The sequence below is a fragment of the Euleptes europaea genome, chromosome 6, assembly GCF_029931775.1.
Source record: "Euleptes europaea isolate rEulEur1 chromosome 6, rEulEur1.hap1, whole genome shotgun sequence".
NCBI classification, from domain to species: Eukaryota; Metazoa; Chordata; class Lepidosauria; order Squamata; family Sphaerodactylidae; genus Euleptes; species Euleptes europaea.
This window is the reverse complement of record NC_079317.1, coordinates 19,052,667-19,075,091: the sequence shown is the minus strand read 5'-3', so window position 1 is coordinate 19,075,091 and position 22,425 is coordinate 19,052,667. Positions and strand designations below refer to the sequence as shown.

Below are 22,425 nucleotides of genomic sequence, written 5' to 3'. Positions count from 1 at the left end.
CACAGGGAAACCCCTTCCCCACCCTCCACCCCAATCACTTTCTTTATTTACATGCAACTCTTTCTTGAAGCTTTGTGGTAGTTCCCATTTAAATGCAAACAATTCATTGATTTTTTAAAAAGTCAATAAAATTACAATACACTGTTAAAGCAACATCAGAACTCATCCAATTATGACAAAAAAACAAACAACAGAACTTTAAAATGCAGCAGTGAAATACTTTGCACTTAAAAGCTATGAACAGCGGTGGAATTTCAGTACTCTGTGCCACCGTGGTCATGTACGCAAACGTTTCCCCCTGTGGTAACCTCAGCAAAAGTACAGTACTGATGTGAGAAATAAATACACAATCTGGGTGACCTACTTGTACTGCCTAGGCAGACCAAAGTTAAGTGTTTCTTTACTCAAAGAATTATTGGTTTATGGAATTTGCTGCCACAGGAGGTAGCAGTCACTAGCTTATGCATGTATGTGTTGTCAGGTCACAACCGATTTATGGTGACCCAAACAAGGCTCTTGGAATGCAAGTGTGAAGCAGAGGTGGTTTGCCATTGCCTTCCTCTGCACAGTCTTCTTTGTGGTGCCCCAGCCAAGTACCGACCCAGTTTAGCTTCCAAGATCTGACGTGATTGGGCTATACCATACCACCTTTCCTCTCTGGCCACTATCTTAGGTGACTTTTAAAAGGAATTAGACCCAATAGAGGAAGATAGGGGACTCATCCCGTCAACAGACCACAGGACCTCCAGGTTCAGAAGCAGTAACCCTCTGCAAATCAGTGCTGGGAGGCAACAGCAGGAGGACCTCTATACCTTTCTTGTAGTTCTTCCAGGTGCATCTGGTTAGCCGCTCTGTGGAAGAGGGTGCTGAACTAACTAGACCATAGATTTGACTTTGCATGACTGCTCTTATGTTGATGTACTTTGAGTGTGTGTGTGTATTTTTTTGTGTTTAAGAGAGTAGTGGGAGTTTGAGGGAGGAGGAGCAGTGTACCAGCAACACCTTACCAATTAGGTTGTAATGTACTCCTCCACCTTGCCTGTTGAATCAGGAACCAATTGCTGTAGTTTCTCTATTGTTGTAGCTCATGACTGGTTGGCTAGATTTTTGCTTTCCCCTGTGCTGTTAGTGATCGTGCTGCAGAATCTGGCTTGCCTACTACCTGACTTGCCTGACCTGGATGGCCCAAGAAGTGCTATCTCATCAGATTTCAGAAGCTAAGCAGGGTCAGCCCTGGTTAGCACTTGGATGGGAGACCACAAAGGAAGTCAGCCCTGGTTAGCACTTGGATGGGAGACCACAAAGGAAGTCAGCCCTGGTTAGCACTTGGATGGGAGACCACAAAGGAAGTCGGCTCTGGTTGGCACTTGGATGGGAGACCACAAAGGAAGTCAGCCCTGGCTAGCTCTTGGATGGGAGACCACAAAGGAAGTCGGCCCTGGTTGGCACTTGGATGGCAGACCACAAAGGAAGTCCAGGATCTCTATGCAGAGTCAGACAATGGCAAACCACCTCTGTTCCTCTCTTGCCTTGAAAACCCCATGAGTGGTTGCCATAAGTTGCTTGCAACTTGACGGCATGTTCCACCACCATTGCCTGACTCAGCCTTGCTTTGCCTTCCCTGAGGACCATCTGCTTATGACTCAGTCTTGCTGACCCCATCCTTGACCATTTTGTCTGACCTGGGCAGAGTGGTGGGGTGCAACCTAGTTTTGTTAAATATACCTTTCTGACACTTTCCCAACCCCTTCCAGGAGCGCTATACCTGTCCCTGTCTAACTCCTCACCCGAAAGATTCCGTCTTTGTGGCTCAGACAAATGGAAACTACATGGCCTTGTTCTCGAGCCTTCGACCCTACCGCATCAACAAGAGGAAGAGATACGAAGGGCACAAAGTGAGTAATCTGTTGAAACTCTTACATGTATAGCATGCCCTTTTATAGTCTTTTTAGCATGCCTGATTATGTTGTTGATTTATAACAGGGATAAAAATTAATAGACTTCAACCCCGTTCTCTATATTTTAGTCAATTTACAATGAAATTGAACGTGGGCAGAGCTTAAAATAACTGAGAACATTATTAATTGCTAATAGCCTGCTCGCATATACACTGAGTGCCACTAACAATGTAAATCCCTTAATGGGACTGTCTTAATAAACACCTGGGGAAGCAATTAGAGCATTATGGCTAAAATTGACATGTTTATTACACTTTGAAATTTCAGGAGGTTATAGATCACACCACATTTCCTTAATTAAGCATCTTGATTTATCAAAACTCTCTTTCATTGTTTGATTCATACAGGTTGAAGGGTTTGCTGTTGGCTGTGAGTTCTCTCCAGATGGAACGCTGCTTGTGACCGGGAGCTCGGAGGGCAAAGTGTTTTTCTATAGCTATCGTACGGCTCGAATCGCGCGCACGTTGCCCGCGCATGGGTCAGCCTGTACAAGTGCCACTTTTCACCCAGTCCTCCCATCCCTTCTCGCGACCTGTGCTTGGGACGGAGAGATCAAGATATGGCAGTAATGAAAAATGTTGAATAATGCAAATTATCTGGCCAGCTTGCTGGCTTCCTACCTTTTTTTAAATCTTTAAGGATTTGTTTTGAAATTCTTTGTTGTGAGGCTGTGTTAGCCAAATTGCTCGGTTATGATATTTATTTGGGGAATAGCGAATCAATAACCGGCTATGGGCATCACCTGCAGGATCTAACCTGTGTATACGGGAGTCCAAACTGTGATTCAAATAATAAAGCAGAGTCAATGGATTTAGTTTCAAAGGTTTACTTATTAAAGATGTGTGCACAAGCACTCAAATATCATATACACACCAACATACAGAGCATAACAACCAAAGAGAGGAGTATAGAGACGTCTGCCAATGTGGCAGGCCCTTCGATGATGGGAAATACTGCACCTGTCCTGAAGCGGAGTTGTCCTGGGTTCCGTGGGCTAAGATACTGGGAAAGAGGGGCAAGAAAGAGGGGTTCCCGGGGACTCGACCAGCGAGGCGGGAGGCGGAGCGTGGTCAGGCTGCTCAAAACCCAAACCAACAGAGTAGCAGCAAGTGTGCCAGGGGAAGACCTAAGGTAGCATATGGATTACTGGGGACCCCAGTTATACCTTTCTCCAGGGGCGGGGTGATTGGATTACCCCTTCGTGGTTCCCATGTAAAACAAAAAGTGACAAAAAGACTAATGGTCGGCTGCCGGGGGGAGGCAATAGGGCAATTGAAACAAACTATGCTATTCCTATTGATTTGCACAATTCCGGGAGGGTCGGTAGTCGTCAAAGACGCGTATGGATGGATCCGGGGCACGTCGCTTTGCATAGCCAGGGGAGCGGTCCTCGTTGCAGCTATCTTGATGCTTGTCGATGGGCCATTAATCATGCATACAAAGGAGGAAGTGGGGGAAAAGGACTGTGTGCATGCCTGGACATCTCTCGCAAAATGACAGCTTGCTGGAGACTGGGTCAGAGAAAATGGATTCCCTCTGGTTCTCCCCGAGAGGGCGGACCCCTTCCGGGTCCCATAACTTGGGGCCCGCTGACCCAATCTTCACAAAACTTGGGGGGTTTTGCAAGAAGGGTCCCCTCAAGCTACACTGAAAGTGTGGGACCTCTACCTCCAAAAATGCCCCCCCGGAGTCACGGAAAGCCACAAATGTGTTTGTAATGGCTTTATTGCAGTGGGCAGATGGGGGGACCCCTTCCGGGCCCCATATCTCAGGGGCCCCTGACCCAATCTTCACAAAAATTGGGGGTTCTTGCAATAAGGGTCCCTCAAGCTACAATGAAAGTTTGAGACCTCTACCTCCAAAAATGCCCCCCCCCCGGAGCCGTGGAAAGCCGTGAATGTGTTTTTAATGGCTTTATTCCAGTGGGCAGATAGGGGGACCCACTTCTGGGCCCCATAACCCAGGGCCCCCTGACCCAATCATCACAACACTTGGGGGTTCTTGCAAGAAGGGTCCCCTCAAGTTACACTGAAAGTTTGGGACCTCTACCTCCAAACATGCCCCCCCTGGAGCCGCGGAAAGGCACAAATGTGCTTTAAATTGCTTTATTTGGCCGAATTTCCCCCCCAACTCTGAATCTCGTGCCGAATTCCACGGATCCGAATCGGGGGAGTTTGGACTTTGGCATTTCCTGAATCAAAACGGGCCGAATTTTCCGAATCTGAATTTTACCGAATTTTATTTCTCAACAGCCCTATACCCTACCTTACAGGGTTGTTGTGAGGATAAATTGAGGAGAAGAGAGTGTTGTAAGGTGCTTTGGGTCCTCACTGGGGAGAAAGACAGGGTATAAAATGAAATAAATAAATATACAGTGAGGGGAAAAAGTATTTGATCCCCTGCTAAATTTGCCCGTTTGCCCTCTGACGAAGAAATGACCAGTCCATAATTTTAATGTTAGGTTTATTGTAGCTGTGAGAGACAGAATAACAACAGGAAAAACCCCAGAAACCCAGAAGACAAAAGTCAGAGATTGATGTGGATTATAATGAGTGAAATAAGTATTTGATCCCCTTTCAACCAGCCAGATTAGGGTTAGGGTTCTGCTGTCGACAGAAGCAATCAATCCATCAGATTCCAAACTAGCCACCATGACCAAGACCAAAGAGCTGTCCAAGGATGTCAGGGACAAGATTGTAGACCTGCACAAGGCTGGACTGGGCTACAAGAATATTGCCAAGCAGCTTGGTGAGAAGGTGACAACCCTAACTGTCAACCTCCCTCAGTCTGGGGCTCCATGCAAGATCTCATCTCGTGGAGTTGCAATAAGCATGAGAACGGTGATGAAGCAGCCCAGAACTACATGGGGGGAACTTGTCAATGATCTCAGGGCAGCTGGGACCATAGTCACCATGAAAACAGTTGGTAACACACTACGCCGTGAAGGACTGAGATCTTGCAGAGCCCGCAAGGTCTCCTTGCTCAAGACAGCACATGTACTGGCCCGTCTGCAGTTTGCCAATGCACATCTGAATGACCCAGAGGAGAACTGGGTGAAAGTGTTGTGGTCAGATGAGACCAAAATCGAGCTCTTTGGCATCAACTCGCCGTGTTTGGAGGAGGAGGAATGCTGCCTACGACCCCAAGAACACCATCCCCACCGTCAAACATGGAGGGGGACATATTATGCTTTGGGGGTGTTTTTCTGCTAAGGGGACAGGACACCTTCACCGCATCGAAGGGACGATGGACGGGACCATGTATCGTCAAATCTTGGGTGAGCACCTCCTTCCCTCAGCCAGGGCATTGAAAATGGGTCGAGGATGGGTATTCCAGCATGACAATGACCCAAAACACACGGCCAAGGCAACAAAGGAGTGGCTGAAGAAGAAGCACGTTAAGGTCCTGGAGTGGCCTAGCCAGTCTCCAGACCTTAATCCCATCGAAAATCTGTGCAGGGAGCTGAAGGTTCGAGTAGCTACACATCAGCCTCGAAATCTTACTGACTTGGAGAGGATCTGCAAAGAGGAGTGGGACAAAATACCTCTTGAGATGTGTGCAAACCTGGTGGCCACCTACAAGAAACGTCTGACCTCTGTAATTGCCAACAAGGGTTTTGCCACCAAGTACTAAGTCATCTTTTGCAAAGGGATCAAATACTTATTTCACTCATTATAATGCACATCAATCTCTGACTTTTGTCTTCTGGGTTTCTGGGGGTTTTCCTGTTGTTATTCTGTCTCTCACAGCTACAGTAAACCTACCATTAAAATTATGGACTGGTCATTTCTTCGTCAGAGGGCAAACGGGGAAATTCAGCAGGGGATCAAATACTTTTTTCTCTCACTGTATGTGTGTGGATCAGAACTGCTGCCTAATATACTTTTAAAAATGCTTTCTCTTCCCTTGTTTGAGGATGTCTTACGACATGGTACTTTCTAATGCCAATGCCTGATTCTTCAGTCAGTACTCTTAAGGTGCTGCTAATTTAATTGACTCTGGCCTAAGCGCAACATTTCATTATTGCTGGTACTTCTTATAAATTGACTCCAGTTGTTTTGAATCAATACTATTATGATAAATTGCATTGTTCTTCATGGACAATTTCAGGAAGCTAGCCGTCTTTCCCCGTATGTTTTGCAAATCAAAGCCCCTGTCATATGAGTCGGTATTTTCTGTCCAATTTAAAACGTACATTAAGACAGGTCTAAGAATTGGCTGCAGTGGCAATAAGCCACCATGTTTGATCCTGAAAAGACCAACCTCTAGTTAGGCACAAACCACCGTTAAATACAATCGTTTCTGAGTCTCAGTTCACACGTTCCCTTGGACATGTGGGAGTTAAATCCTCGTATACCAGCGAATACTGAAGAAGAGCGGTGCCTGTAAGATGTCAGTCATCTTGAACCGGGTACTCTTGCAGCTGGATCCAGATGCATCTGAGCCACCATGATGACTTGGTAGATGTTGGCCTGTAGCACTGTGCCTACACCACAGTTTGCTGCACCACAGGCCATTTGTGCTTGGTAATTAGCAGCACGTTCCAGGCTGAAGTACCCTGCATTTTTTTTTTTTTTAGTTTTTCACGCTGAACCATCATTTAGGAAGCAACTGCGAAGCCGGTGCATACCTGCTTCGCATTTCTTAAGAGCCCCTTTAACGCGACCTTTTGTGTGTGCTCTGCCTCTGCCTCGAAGAATCCGCTCAAGGAAGCATGCAAAATCACAGCCGCGCATTAGCTATGCAATCAGCGGTTGCTAATGGGAGGAACGAAGGAGCAGGCGAGTGGGGTGTGTGGAATTTCTCCTTTTGCGGGACCGTGAATAGGCATTTTAAAGGTCGCATTTAAAAAAAGAGCTTTGAGCGAGCATCAAAATTGACCCTGCATAAATGGCCACAGTGTTACCACCACCAATGGTCAGGGTGGTGATTATGGTAGGAAGGGGAAAATGGTGCCTTTCCTTGTTGGGAAACTCCCTTAGACCAAGGGTTCCCAGGAAAGTACCCTAGTAACCAGCTGCCACCACTCAGGACCTCCTCAGAACCTCTAGACTGACCTGCTGAGCAGGTACTCTTCCAGCCCAATACTAGAGCAATAACAAAATAACTTATAACCGACCTGGTCGCACCTGTGCAGTCTAGCACATGGGGAAGAGATTAAGAAAAATAGCCCAGAGAAATAGATTGAACTAAGTGAAGCGGAAAAAATGTCTTTAAAAAAAAGGTTTATTGTAAAATAAAGGAGGAAAAAGGGAAATGGTAGCTGGATTCAAAAGAGAGTGGAAAAAGGCAAAACAGAATCTGAGCAACTAGTTGCTGTTTTGAGACATCTGTCCCCAACTGGTCCGGACCACCCACACAGACAAGGACTTATTTCCACCAACATTTTGAACAGTCTACTGAAGCAAGAAAGGCTACTCAGGGTAGAGAATAGAATAGATAGAAATTTTATTTGGATCCTGCCCTCCCCCAGCAGAACCAGGCTCAGGGAAGCTGACACCATTATATAAATACATAATGTAAAAAAAAGATAATTAAAATAATGCTGGATATAACAATATATCTATAAATGATGCCATATTAATTCCTGTATGGAGTGATGTCAACCTGGCCTCTATCGCTCAACCATTTTGTTTGATGTCATGCTTCAGGAGGAATGGCCAGGAAAAGGGGGATGGGAAAGGGGGAGAAGGAGAGAGGGAGAGGGAAAGGGAGGCCAGCTGCCAATGGAAACTGTCACTGCCCTCAATTGTAGGCCTGGTGGAACATCTCTGTCTTACACGACCTGTGTAACTGAACCAGATCCCAAAGGGCACGGAGTTTCACCAGGGTGGGGCCAAGGTCGAGAAAGCCCTGGCCCTGGTTGAGGACAGCCGGACGTTCTTAGGGCCAGGGATCACCAATAGATTATTCCCAGCTGATAATAAGGCTCTGGGGGGGAAGGGGTTAGGGAGAGGCAGTCCCACAGATTAATCCGAGCCAGTTAATATTTTATTTGTATAGAACATCTCTTTTATAAAACTTCTCCTTCCGACTTCCTCGTCTTCACTTTTGTCAGAAAATCTGCTGCGGCAAACGTCTAGCAGCAGGCTTTAAATTAATTTGGTAGCTTCTTTATTTGAAGCTTTCAGATATCTGATATTTGAAAACCCATTGAAATACACAACCAGCCATTTCAGCTCCCCTGCAGTACGACGGTGTCGATACAATCTTTTATTTTAAAGCCCTCATTTTATAAACGGGGTCCCGCTGAGCTTTGAGAGAGAGCCCGGTGAGCGAGTGAAAGCAAGCTACTCACCTCTCACAATGGAATGTGCAGTTAGGAGGGACCCAGCAGTGGGACAGGAAGGAGGAGGTTAGATCCGCTGGGGTATTTGCCTCCTCGCACTGTAATCTCTGCTGCCACTCTTCTGTAGTCTCACAAAACAGTTGTTGAAAGACTAGTCGGCCAGACAGATCTAAATTTACTAGATTCCGGTGGGTAGCCATGCAGTAGAAGAGCAAAAGTCGAGGCCAGTAGCACCTTAAGGATCAACCAGATTTCCAGGGTATAAGCTCCCCAGAGATTTTGCCTTGCCTCATGGCTTCAAAGATCCTGTGCTGATAGCTAAAGAAGTTCCTTTTTAAGGGCACCTTTGGCAAGAGCCCCGTGGCGCAGAGTACCCAGCTTGCTGGGGGTAAAGGAAGATGACTGGGGAAGGCAACGGCAGATCACCCCATAAACAAAGTCTGCCTAGTAAATGTTGGGATGTGACGTCACCCCATGGGTCAGGAATGACCCAGTGCTTGCACAGGGGACTACCTTTGCCTTTTTGGCCTTTCAGTGGCTACTCTTGCTGAGCCTGGAATCAGATTTGTTATTTAGGCCAAACAATGTGTGGCCTTGGGTCCTGGGATCAGCTCTCCCAACAAGTTGTTGACGGCAAATAAAAAGCCACTGAGGAAGGGGAGAATGTGGAATGGGGCTGCAATGATGGTGAAGTGTTTTTGAACTTATCCAGTTTTTGTATTCAACTGAAATTGAGTAAATGCCAATTTCTGTAGTGAGCTTAATTTGTAATTATAACGGTGTAAGGGGAGGGGCCGTGGCTCAATGGTAGAGCATCTGCTCGGCCTGCAGGTTCAATCCCCGGCATCTCCAGCTAAAGGGACTAGGCAAGTGGGTGATGTGAAAGACCTTTACCTGAGACTCTGGAGAGCCGCTGCTGGTCTGAGTAGATAATACTGACTTTGATGGACCAAGGGCCTGATTCAGTATAAGGCATTCACGTGTTCTGGGGGAGATTTGACTCTCAAGAGCTTATGCCCTGGAAACCTTGTTGGTCTATAAAGCATTTTTGGTTTTTTTGCCATCAGGTCGCAGCCGACTTATGGCGACCCCGTAGGATTTTCAAGGCAAGAGACTTTGAGAGGTGGTTCGCCATTGCCTGCCTCTGCATAGCCACCCTGAACTTATTTGGTGGTCTGCCATCCAAATACTTCCCTCGTCAATGCCACCCCCTTTTACTCCGCCATCATATCCCACCTCTTTGGTGCTAACCAAGCCTTGGAGCAGGGGTGAATCCCCAGTGAGCTATAGGGTGTGTGGAAAAGCCTTGATTAGATGCGCTACTGTGTCTTACCCTCTTTTTACCCTGGTTCTGCAGTTCTCTGGAACGGCTTCAGGTAGGGTTGGTGGGGGGAGCCAATTTCCCAGCGCACGTAACCATGTCCCTTCTGGAATAAACCTGGAAGTGATGGGGATGCTCTAGCACATCCCTAAAAACTCTATGGAAACCATAGAGTTTTGGAGGAATGTGCTAGAGTGTCCCCATCAAACCCAGAAGTGATGGGGATGCTCTAGCATATTCCTCCCAAAAAATATGGTTTTCATAGAGGTTTTTTAAAGGACATGCTGGAGGGTCCCCATTGCTTCCAGGTTTAGAAGAAGAAGAAGGGACATTATTGTGCCACCCTTTAGCTGGCCTGTTCCCCCCGCTGGCCAGCTGAGGGGCAGCGGGCAGGCCTGTTAATTAGCGGGCAATTGCCAGCCATTAACAGGCACCTGGCAACACTAGCTGCCGGCAGGTGCTGCAACTGGGGTTGCCAGCCTCCAGGTAGCAGCTGGAGATCTCCTGCTATTACAACTGATCTCCAGCCGATAGAGATCAGTTAACCTGGAGAAAATGGCCACTTTGGCAATTGGACTCTACGACATTGAAGTCCCTCCCCTCCTCAAACCCCTCCCTCCTCAGGCTCTGCCCCCAAAATCTCCAGGTATTTCCCAATCCGGAGGTGGCAACCCTAGCTGGAACCCACATCTGTGTGGGCTTCCTGGAGTACATTGACTCCAGGTCTCCTGCCATTCATGCTGCAGGCTTCCCATTGTTCAGGTGCTCCTGGGAGAGAGCCAGCATGGTGTAGGCTGTAGGGGTTAAGAACGGTGGATTGGAGTGGCGGACTCTGATCTGGAGAACTGGGTTTGATTCCCCACTCCTCCACATGAGTGTCGGAGGCTACTCTGGTGAACTGGGTTGGTTTCCCCACTCCTACACATGAAGCCAGCTGGGTGACCTTGGGCTAGTCACAGCTTTGTTAGAGCTCTCTCAGCCCTACCTACCTCACAGGGTGTCTGTTGTGAGGAGGGGGAAGGAAGGTGATTGTATGCGGGTTTGAGTCTCCCTTAAGTGGTAGAGAAAGTCGGCATATAAAAACTAACTCTTCTTCTTCCTCCTGTGGGCAGGGGTGGTATGTCATCAGAGGGCCCGTAACCATATATCCAGACACTGGTGGGCTATGCCTGTGCATGCCATCCATGGAGACATCAGGGGGTCGCTCTTCCTTGATTGGCAGGTGTGTGTTTTCCCCCCTCCAAGCATGGGACAGCATCAGGTGTCACCTGTACTGTGGTGGAGCTTTACAAATATAGCTGTGGTATGGCCAGGATGGGGCTGCCTATTACTTGCTTGTTTCTTATTTACCTGCAATGAAGTATTGTAATAATATAACTGGTTCAACAATATACCCTAACTAAAGGAAAATAACAACAACAACATTGACAGCTGCCTCAGTTTTTCTGTAACAATTTCTATCTTTTTTTTTAAGAGATGATGATAGAGTGACCAGGGTTCAAACTCGGGACCTTCTGTGTGCAAAGGGTTTGCTATATCTCACCGAGCCCTTTATGTCTGTGCTATTCCATAAAAGAACATAGGGATGGTTTTTTGAGGAATGTGAACCATGATAAGTCCTTGATGGTGTAATGCCCTCCTTCTAAAAACAACTCCTCTTCACAACGGATGAGTGCACAGCCGGACCGATGCGTGAGATTTGTACCTTCTTCCATTGTTTGCTTGTGTTTTGCAGTTCTTGTATAGGAGCATATGCTGTGAGATTTGAGTCACTAATGTTTACAAAGCACTCGAGAGCGTCTATTGAAAAGCCAACTAAGTATTATTTATTTACAAAGCTATAATTGAATACTTCCTTGGAATTCATATATTTAAAAGAGTTGAATTCCTTCTGACCGCAATTTTTTTCCTTTTGTATATTCTACTGCATTATAATGTCCTTGAATTCTGAAGTAATTATGAGTCTATTATACTACAAAATAGGGAATATTTCAATAGCGGAATAACTCTTGGAACTGAAGCATCATTAATGTCCAATATCACGACATAAAATGATACAAGGATAAAAGCATAAGAAGAGCCCTGCTGGATGAGACCAATAGTCATAAGAACATAAGAAAAGCCATGCTGGATCAGACCAAGGCCCATCAAGTCCAGCAGCTAGTACCTCCAGGTACTAGCTGGAGATCTCCTGCTTTTACAACTGATCTCCAGCTGATAGAGATCAGTTCCCCTGGAGAAAATGGCTGCTTTGACAATTGGACTCTATGGCATTGAAGTCTCTTCCCTCCCCAAACCCCACCCTCCTCAAGCTTCGCCCAAAAATCTCCTGCCAGTGGCAAAGAGGGACCTGGCAAGCCTACTTGAAGCTCTACCCATGTCCAAATACAATGCCCTGGGCGTGGCCTTCTGTCAGGTTTTCCATTGGTTTCAGAGTTGAGTCCCAGCGCAAGTGGTGGCATTTGTACTTGCCATGGTAGCCTACCTAACTAAGGAACTCAGCATTCACATGGGAAACTTACCATGGCGCACCAGGCAGTTATCCTCATCCAGGTTTCTGGTCCTCGTCGGAGCTGATAGAACCTCAGAAGCTTCTGCATATTCTACTGAAATCTGATCTTGATGCTCTAGTGCCCGAATGGAATACCTCATAATTTCCGGGTTGTTTGATCTGAGCGCAAAATGTATTTTCGAATGTGTTTGTTTGGATTCTGGAACGGTCCTGGTAACACCTGTTGCTGTTTGCAGTGATTACAGCGTGAGGAGACCACGGTTTGTTTGTGGAAACAGCAGGTGCTAATGACACCAGCACAGCAGTCGTGCAACCTTCCTTCCACTTCCTTCTCCAGGACTCAAAGCCTTGAAAGATAATAAGGGTGTTTTGGGTTGCCTTTTCATACCAAACAAAGAGCGCATTGCCAAGCACAAACGGGCATGAAAACAAACAGATTGGCTCACCTGGCACCTCAGCAAGGGCTGGAGATTTTTTAAATTATTGGTGTGCTATTCACAGCCTCAGCAAAAGTGTCATCTTCATCTTTGAGGGTGTGAGTCCCAAGCAACAGAAACCAAGTGTCTCAATATATTGGAAAGAACAATGTGAAATTTTGGGGGCAGGCATTTGGAGGAGGAAAGGATGATTTTCTGAAGTATGATTTCCAGTCGCTTTCCTGTATTTTGAAATCTTCCCCAATGACTTTGTCTACAGAGTCCAGTCTCCGAAGGTCCATCCACTCACGCTGAGAGGTCACCACCATCAGCTACGCATGGTCATAGAATCACAGAGTCGGGACCACCAGGGTCATCTAGTCCAACCCCCTGCATAATGCAGGAAATTCACAACTACCTCCCCCCCACACCCCCAGTGACCCATACTGCATGCCCAGAAGATGGCCAAGATGCTCTCCCTCTCATAGAATCATAGAGTTGGAAGGGACCACCAGGGCCATCAAGTCCAACCCCCTGCACAATGCAGGAAAATCACAACTACCTCCCCCCTCCACACCCCTAGTGTCCAGACGTTAGCCAAGATGCCCTCATCTGCCTAAGGTGATGTTTGATCTGGGTCATGAACTGCCTAAGTTAATAGAATCAGCATTGCTGACAGATGGCCATCTAGCCTCTGCTTAAAAACCTCCAGGGAAGGAGCACTTACCACCTCCCAAGGAAGCCTGTTCCACTGAGGAACCGCTCAAACTGTTAGAAAATTCTTCCTAATGTCTAGATGGAAACTCTGTTGATTTAATTTCAACAAGTTGGCTCTGGTCCGACCTTCTGGGGCAACAGAAAACAACTCTGCACCCTCCTCTGTATGACAGCCCTTCAAGCACTTGAAGAGGGTTATCATATCACATTGTAGTCTAGTCCTCTTCAGGCTAAACATACCCAGCTCATTGGTTCTTGTAGGTTATCCGGGCTGTGTGACCGTGGTCTTGGTATTTTCTTTCCTGACATTTCGCCAGCAGCTGTGGCAGGCATCTTCAGAGGAGTAACACTGAAGAACAGTGTCTCTCAGTGTCAAGTGTGTAGGAAGAGTAATATACAGTCAGAAAGGGGTTGGGTTTGAGCTGAATCATTGTCCTGCAAAAAGTATCAAAGGGAATGTGCTAATAATTGTCCTGTAAGTATCAAGATAATGTGCTAATGAGGGTGTGGTATGTTAATATGGAACCATTGTATCCTGACGTAGGGCTGTTGGGAAAAAAAAATCGGTAAAATTCGGATTCGGCAAAATATGGCCGTTTTGATTCGGGCCGTGCCAAAGTCCGAACTCCCCCGCTTCGGATCCCCGAAATTCGGGTGAGATCCGGAGTTCGGGGGTAAATTCGCCCCCCCCCCCGCACGCCTTCAGGGAAGCCCCCAGCCGGGAGGTGCAGATCTATTTAAAGGGCCCCCCCGTGCGCCTTCAGGGGGCTCCCTCCTCAAAAGTGAGGGGAAATGTCTGTGCGTCTTATGGAGCGAATGTGCTCACAGAGCTGGCTGGGCGCGCTGGAATGACGCGAGCCGGCTCTGTGTGCCCCGTTCCAGCGCGCCCAGCCGGCTCTGTGCGCCCTGCCCGCCTCCCAGCTGGCCGTCGGGGCGGGTAAAGCCGGCTCGTGTCGTTCCAGCATGCCCAGACGGCTCTGTGCTCCCCGCCCGCCTCCCAGCTGGGAGGCAGACGGGGCGCACAGAGCCTGCTTGCGTTGTTCCAGCGTGAGCCAGCTTTCCCTGCCCTGACGGGGAAACTCGGGAAAAACAGTCTCCCATAGGAAAGGTATTCTCGCCATTTATTAAAAGAGTCACTGATAGGATGGAGAAACTTTTGAAAAAACATAACCTACAAACAGTGTTTAAACCACCAAGAAAATACAACAGATGCTACGATCAGCAAAAGATAAAAGAGACCCCCTCACCTCTGCAGGAGTATATCATATACCTTGCAGTTGTGGACAAGTTTACATCGGGACCACAAAACGCAGCATACAAACAAGGGTAAAAGAACATGAAAGATATTGCAGACTTGGCCAACCTGAGAAATCAGAAGTGGCTGAACATGGACTGACACAAACAGGACACAGGGTCTTATTCCAAGACACTGAAAGACTGGACAATTCTAACAACTATTTTGTCAGATTACACAGAGAAGCCATTGAAATTCATAAATATCAGCACAACTTTAACAGAAAAGAAGAGAGTTTAAGAATGAATAAGGCTTGGCTTCCTGTCCTGAAAACCTCCAGACTAACAAAGACTACAGTCCACAATAGCCATGCATATTAGCTTTGGATTTCACACATTAACAGATCACTTCAGGATACAATGGTTCCATATTAACATACCACACCTTCATTAGCACATTATCTTGATACTTACAGGACAGTGATTAGCACATTACCTTTGATACTTTTTGCAGGACAATGATTCAGCTCAAACCCAACCCCTTTCTGACTATATATTACTCTTCCTACACACTTGACACTGAGAGACACTGTCCTTCAGTGTTACTCCTCTGAAGATGCCTGCCACAGCTGCTGGCAAAACATCAGGAAAGAAAATACCAAGACCATGGTCACACAGCCCGGATAACCTACAAGAACCAATGATCTCTGACCGTGAAAGCCTTCGACAATACCCAGCTCCTTTAAACATATCCAGTCATAGGACTTGGTCTCCAGACCCCTCACCATCGCTAGCTCCTGGCCATGGCTTCCAGTGTATGGGGGCAGTTCTGCATGTATTCTCCCTTGCCGTTAAGAGAGTTGTGTGAAGAACAGTGTTTCCAATTTGTGGGGGGTAGATAGAGTCGATGCATGTACACTTTCTCCAGGCATTGACTCCATGCTCATAATCATGCTCAGGTGCAGTGTGGGACCACTGTGCTTGTACCTGCTCCCCCTCTGCGTACATTGTTTCAGTGTATGTATGGGTTGTGTGTATGTGGAGAACTAAACTGTGTGTATGTTCACTATAACATATATAGATGGCTTGAGGGGTAAGTCTGTGGTTAGTGAGATATGCATTAATGTATAGGCATGGCAGAATAGTTGCTAATTTCAGGAACTGGGAGCCCCATTTCAGCACTCCAAGATGCGTAATCTTGTGCTGGTCATCCTCCCATGTATCAGAATGGTATGGGAAGGAAACCCAGCTGTCTATTGCCAAACATTGGCTTTTCAAAGTAAGGCTAATGGATCCCTCTCTTTGGGGCATGTCTACGGGCTTCCATTAAGGGTCTACCATGTCCTACCTGGAGCATGTGAATTCTCATGTGAGCCTGGGATGGGGGTGGGTGGGTGATGATTTATGATTTCAGGACAATTACTGCATTTCCAGTAGGGCTGTCATCTGATTAATGAAACTTTAGTCCGTTAACTGGATGCATTTTAGTCCATTTATTGATTACATCTGCACAAATTTGCATGCAAATGAAACTACTCATGAAGGAAAAAAACATTTTTGATTTTAGACAGCACAAATATATAGATAGCAGGGTTGGTTTTAGAACAGGCATTCACTCAGGTGTGAAAGGTAATGAGGGAATGCCACTTCTAAGTTGCTTCTTCCGCAGACAGTTTAAGTTCTTGCTTTAAAGTAATTAACACATTAAAAATAGAATGTTCTACCAGTTCATTAGGGGCAGAGTTTTCCTCAATCAAATGATTTAAATTTATATAACCAATGGATTGACATGTCACCAAACCCATAATTTCTAGATCTTCATTTCTGGCTTTGTCATGACATTTGTTCTGCCCAACAGTTGTTCAGATACACATTCTTTCAAGTAGCCTGTTTTGTCCTTTAGGTACAACTCTTCCCTATGTTTGATTACAACTGTGTCACTCCCCAGGCCACCGTGTTTTTTTCCAGTTCCATCAGCAAAACATCCAGTCATTGTGGGTGAGAGCAAAAACGAACACGAATCCTAAACAAAGCCATTGTTTGGTGGTGCGTTTCACCTCTGCCGCCTCCACCTGAAGGTTTGTGTTTGTATGAGGAGATAAAGGTAAACTGAGACTTGTGTGTTACTAAAAGCTTTTTCTTCCAGAAACATTCCTTGAATGTTAGTTAGTTAGTTGATTGATTGATTGATTGATTGATTTAAAAAAATTGTTGGCTGCCTTTCTGGTGGGACTCAAGGGGGCTTACAGTATAGATAAAGCATTATTTAAAAGCACACAATTAAAAACAACAATTATAAACCCATTCAAGTCACTCTTTAAAAACTCCAGTTAAGACTGCCAACAATAAAAGCTAAATCAATCAAATGCAGTCCTAAATAAAACTGTCTTCAACTGTCTCCTGAAGATCGACAATGAAAGGGCCAATGGAGGTTGTTCCACAATTGTGGGGCTGCCACAGAAAAGGCCCTCTCTAATGTACCCACTGAACGAGCATCTTTAATTGGTGGGGCAGTCAAGAGAGCATCTCCCTGTGATCTTAATTCCTCAGCAAGAACATATGGGAGAAGACGGTCCTTCAGACACCCTGGTCCCAAGCCATGTAGGGCTTTAAAGGACAAAACAATCACCTTGAACTGGGCTCAAGAGTAGATTGGTAGGCAGTCGGGTTGCCAGGTCCCCACTCTCCTCTGGCGGGAGGCTTTTGGGGCAGAGCTGAGGTAGGGTTGCCAGGTTCCTCTTCGCCAACGGTGGGAGATTTTTGAGGCGGAGCCTGACAAGGGCAGGGTTTGGGGAGGGGAGGGACTTCAATGCCATATTCAATTGCCAAAGCGGCCATTTTTCTCCAGGGGAACTGATCTCTATCGGCTGCAGATCAGCTGAATTAGCAGGAAATCTCCTGCTACTACCTGGCAGTTGGCAACCCTAAGCTGAGGGGATTGTGCGCACGCGTGAGTCACTTCCGGCTTACACCTGGAAGTCCTGCATTGCGAAGGGTCTTTTACCACTCAAACTGTGAGTTTGAGTGGTAAAAGGCCCCTTGCGATGTGGCACTTCCGGGTGTAAATGCATCGCAAAGGGGCCTTTTACCGCTTAAACTGGGAGTTTGAGTGGTAAAAGGGCCCTTGCGATGCATTTACACCCGAAGTGCCACATCACAAGGGGCCTTTTACTTCTCGAACTGGGAGCTTGAGTGGTAAAAGGCCCCTCACGATGCGGTGCTTCCAGGTGTAAACCAGAAGCAATGTGCCACGGTGTGCAGGCACATGCGCCTGTTTGCCCACTGACCCTCAACTGGTCGACGGGCAGTGGGGTGGATCGGCGGGGGTTTGCCCGCCACCACCGGGCACTTGGCAACCCTAGTAGCCAGTGTTATTGCTGTAATATTGGAGTCACATGCTTCCTGATAGCTGACCCTGACCCGGAGTCTAGCCACAGCCTTCTGCACTAGCTGCAGCTTCCGAACACTCTTCAAGGGTAGCCCCAAGTGATTTAAAGGTCAGGGCCTGTTTTGACTCAAATGTCTAATTATAATCAGCTCCTGTTATCAAGCACTGGAATATGACATGGGGGGGTGACCCAATCAGGTAGGTTCAGAACAATAACCCAGAAGTTCTTAGCTAAGGGAGCAATTATTTTTTACCATTAGTGCAAACTTCAAAGCAAACTGAATGAGCTGTTTGCTGATATTGTGGTATGGCATGGGCGGGAGGGGGAAGGAAGGAGGATATTTTCCCCAAAGAGTCAAGGAAGTGAATGTTCTCAGGCCTGCCATGAGGCCAAATCCATACAACAGCACGGTACAATGCATGATGCTCTTGTTGGGAAGGCAGCCTTGTTAAAGCAAGGGCTGTCAAACAATTCATCGAACCTGAGTGTGTTTAATTGTATGGGCTGTAATTAACTACACTTAGCATTGGTGCATTGTTTAGAGTGATGGATGAGGAGTTGGGAAACAGGTTCAACTCCCCACTGGGCCATGGCACTTGTGGGTGACCTTGCGCTCGTCATTCTCAGTCTAACCTACCTCCCAGGATTGGTGTGAAGGTAAAATGGAGGGGGGAGGAGCCACGTATGCTTCCTTGAGCTCCTTGGACGAAGGGCGGAATTAAAAATATCATAGCTAGATCTGTACATCCATAAAACCAAGAGTTCAGAATAATAATTTTGACAAGCAGACTTTTGGGATTGGGCCACTCAGAAGCAAATCAGATGATTTAGTCTGGAGGAGGTTGAGGGGGGACGTGATTGCTCTCTTTAAGTATTTGAAGGGCTGTCACTCAGAGGAGGGCAGGGAGCTGTTCCTGTTGGCAGCAGAGGATAGGACTCGCAATAATGGGTTTAAATTGCAGGAGGAAAGATACCTGCTGGATATTAGGAAAAAGTTTTTTACCATAAGAGTTGTTTGACAGTGGAATCGGCTACCTAGGGAGGTGGTGAGCTCCCCCTCACTGGCAGTCTTTAAGCAGAGGCTGGACAAGCGCTTGTCAGGGATGCTCTAGGCTGATCCTTCATTGAACAGAGGGTTAGACTAGATGGCCTGTATGACCCCCTCCAACTCTATGATTCTATGATTCCAAAAGAATGCTCCCCCCAAAAGTTGGAAATTTTAGCCTTGCACTCTGTTAATAATTCCTGAGTACGATGTCCTGCCTGGATGGGATAATAGGAATAATCTTTTTTTTCATCACTGAGGTTACTCCTACATGGGATTGCAGTCCCTTGCCAGGGCCACCCCAGGACCATCTGAGGGAGGGAGGGGGCTGTAAAAATTGGCATTGCAGATCACTGTGACCTTACTTCTGGGTCTGTATAGCTTTACCATAGAGATCTGGAAAATTCCTAGAGTGTCCCAGAATGCTGTGATGTCTCTTCCAGGAACAAAAGAGAAAGAAAAATAGGGCCGCACCAAGCAATGTGCCAGTAAACCAAGAAGGAAAAAAAGATGCCAATGTCAGCTGCAGGTGAGAGGTTGTGCACCACACTGGGCTAACTGCAACAATATTCCTCCACATGGGGAGCCAACACGTGAGCCTTTCTGTCTATACTCTTCTTATCCTGTCGCACATTGAGGCAATTATTTAGAAGAGGAAGGAACAAGAAGGGGTGAGAAGAGGCATGCCTCTAAAAAAAGGGCCCCTAATTATTTGTTCATGTAAATATTAATACGCTGGTATTCTTCCCAGTGGGAACCCATAGCGGTGTACATTGTTTGCCTGTCCTCCATTTTACCCTCATGGCAACAGCACTGTGAGATATGCTAGGCTAAGAGAGAGAAAGAACGATCAAGAGAAAGAGGGACTGGCCTAAGGCCACGCAGTGAGCTTCCATGGCAGAGCAGAGATTCAACCCTGGATTGTCCCTGGTTTGGCACGCGAAGCACTACAAATTAATCGGAAACCTCTTTAAAAACAAACAAACATTCTTTCCACCTAACAGCTTTTAACTGAAGAAGCCAAGCATCAGATCAGGGACCTTTGTACATGCAAAGTGTATGTTCTGTCACTGAACCATAAGCCCCGCTCCTCTAAGCCATTGCTCATTCCTGTGTGTTCATTTAACCGTCTGCAGATTTAGAGTTCTTTAGGTTTCAGGCTGAGCATTTAAACAACAATTTGAAACAGCAAGAAGAAGCCTGATCGGAGTAATTTCCTAACACCTATCTGCAAACCTTCGTAGGGCCGAACGACTCCGCCTTTGCTCCTTGGCCCTGTGTTATTAATCCCATGCAAGCCGGCGGCTCCAGTGGGTTTTAAATGCAAGCGGTGAAGGAGCTACGAAATGGCTGTTCCGGGTTTTGGTGCCTCTTGGAGTGTTTTGTGTTGCTATGAAACACCCTGTGGGGGATAAAAAATGATGCAGACAGCTATCGATGCTGGAAATTGAGGAGAGTAATTAATTGAGGGCCTACTGCTGTTTCTATTTTTAAACTCTGGCACTGTGTGAGTGTTGAAGTCAGTTTACTTGTGGCAAGAAACATCGAGCCATCGCCGTTGCCCGTGCGCATCCATTATGCAAACCTTGAGGACAAATTCAGATTGAACTGAGCTGTAGTTATTGATTCTTCCCCCTCTCTCCCTCTTTCTCTCGCACACAACATATGTCAAGCGACGTGGTGAAGGGGGCAATCTTGTCAGACTTGTGGGCGCTTTGGGAGTGTTGAGAGCGCTTATTGGCACTGCGACAAAATGGCTGCCGTGGAGGCTGGCTTCCATAACAAAATGTTAGCGGTCGGAAGCCAAGAGGAAGAGGAGAGCCCAGTAGCTTCCGGCAGGGGCAGAGCTCAGTGGTAAAGCATCTGCTTGGAATGCAGAAGGTCCCAGGTTCAATCTCTGGCAACACCTAATTTACCTCATGTATTCTTGTTCAGAGTGGGTTGGGTGGGAACAGAGAAGGCATGGGGGACCCACCCTTGACTTTTGGCCAGGGCTCCAGGATCACAAAGAATTACCCTGCCTGGGTCTATATCCCTGCTCGGTGGGTGCCTTGGGGGAAAATCTCTATTTCAGGCTTTTGTCTACTTCAGAGAGCTGTTGTGAGGACAGAAATGAGGCCGCCTCTGATCATGGAAAATGGGGTAAAGAAAGAAATGGGCAAGACGTCTTCTGAGAACTTTCAACACCAACTCAAGTGCTGTTGTGTGTGTGTAAAGTGCCCTTAATTCGCAGCCGACTTATGGCGACCCCTTTTGGGGTTTTCATGGCAAGAGACTAACAGAGGTGGTTTGCCAGTGCCCTTCTCTGCACAGCAACCCTGGTATTCCTTGGTGGTCTCCCATCCAAAGACTAACCAGGGCTGACCCTGCTTAGCTTCTGAGATCTGACGAGATCAGGCCAGCCGGAGCCATCCAGGTCAAGTTCTGTTAGCAGTGCTTAATGAAATCCTTGGAAGTCAAGCTTTTGGAACCAACTATCTGTAACACAAAGGCAGCCCCCTCTTGCGCTCCCCTGTTGCTTTAATTGCTCCCGCTGCCTTTGCCTTTATAGAAGAGGACAACTTCTTGTTGTCAATCAGTGTCACCAGCCTGTGAAATGAAACCTGTCACCCGCAAGGACGCTTTCTGCATAGAAGCCAAGAAACCAAATGGAACCCGCCCCCCAAGGCATTCTGGTTGGAACAAAATGAGGGGGGAGAGATTCTGATGGAAAGGTCAACCAGCCTCCAGTAGCCAGGTACAAATGGTCACTGTCAGAAAAAAAAAACCAGCCTGCTAAATCTGTTTGAAAGTGCTTTTACCTTCCTCGGTTGTTCTTATAAGCAGTGAATACGAAAAATTTCAACCATCTTATAAAGCTCATGCTAAGTCGCTTAATTGCTCAGGCAACTGGTGGTATCCTTTGAAGATGAAGGAGAGTTGGTTTTTATATGCCGGCTTTCTCTACCACTTAAGGGAGAATCAAACCGGCTTACAATCACCTTCCCTTCCCCTCCCCACAACAGACACCCTGTGAGGTAGGTGGGGCTGAGAGAGCTCTAAGATCACCCTTAGACTAGCCTAAGGTCACGCAGCTGGCTTCATGTGTAGGAGTGGGGAAACCAACCCGGTTCACCAGATTAGAGTCCACCGCTCTTGTGGAGGAGTGGGGAATCATACCTGATTCTCCAGATCAGACTCCACCGGTCCAAACCACTTTTATATAAGGGCACATTAAAATGTGTGATCTGTAATGCAATTAGGGGTGGTTGTTTTTTGCTGCCAAGTCGCAGCCAACATATGGTGACCCCCATGTGGTTTTCAAGGCAAGAGACAAACAGAGATGGTTTGCCATTGCCTGCCTCTGCATAGTGACTCTGCTGTTCCTTGGTCCCCCACCCAGATATTGACCAGGGCTGACCCTGCTTAGCTTCCAAAATCTGATGGGATCAAGTTAGCCTGGGCTATCCAAGTCAGGGCAATGCAATTAGTTACATGTAACTATCTTTTGGGTGCAAGAAGAATCGGATTGAGGCTCAGATGTTTTGATTTTCTGTAGCTGTGAT

General features: G+C 46.8%; 1 protein-coding gene across 1 annotated transcript in view; it reads left to right on the top strand.

The window, feature by feature from the left end:
• Nucleotides 1–2,527, top strand: part of WDR25 (WD repeat domain 25) — a 120,760-nt gene extending 118,233 nt beyond the window's left edge. Inside the window, exons 5-6 of the mRNA XM_056851669.1 lie at nucleotides 1,755–1,895; nucleotides 2,306–2,527. Of these exons, the coding sequence (XP_056707647.1) occupies nucleotides 1,755–1,895; nucleotides 2,306–2,527 (363 nt within the window). The remainder of the gene's footprint in view (nucleotides 1–1,754; nucleotides 1,896–2,305) is intronic.
• The last annotated feature ends 19,898 nt before the right edge of the window (nucleotides 2,528–22,425 follow it).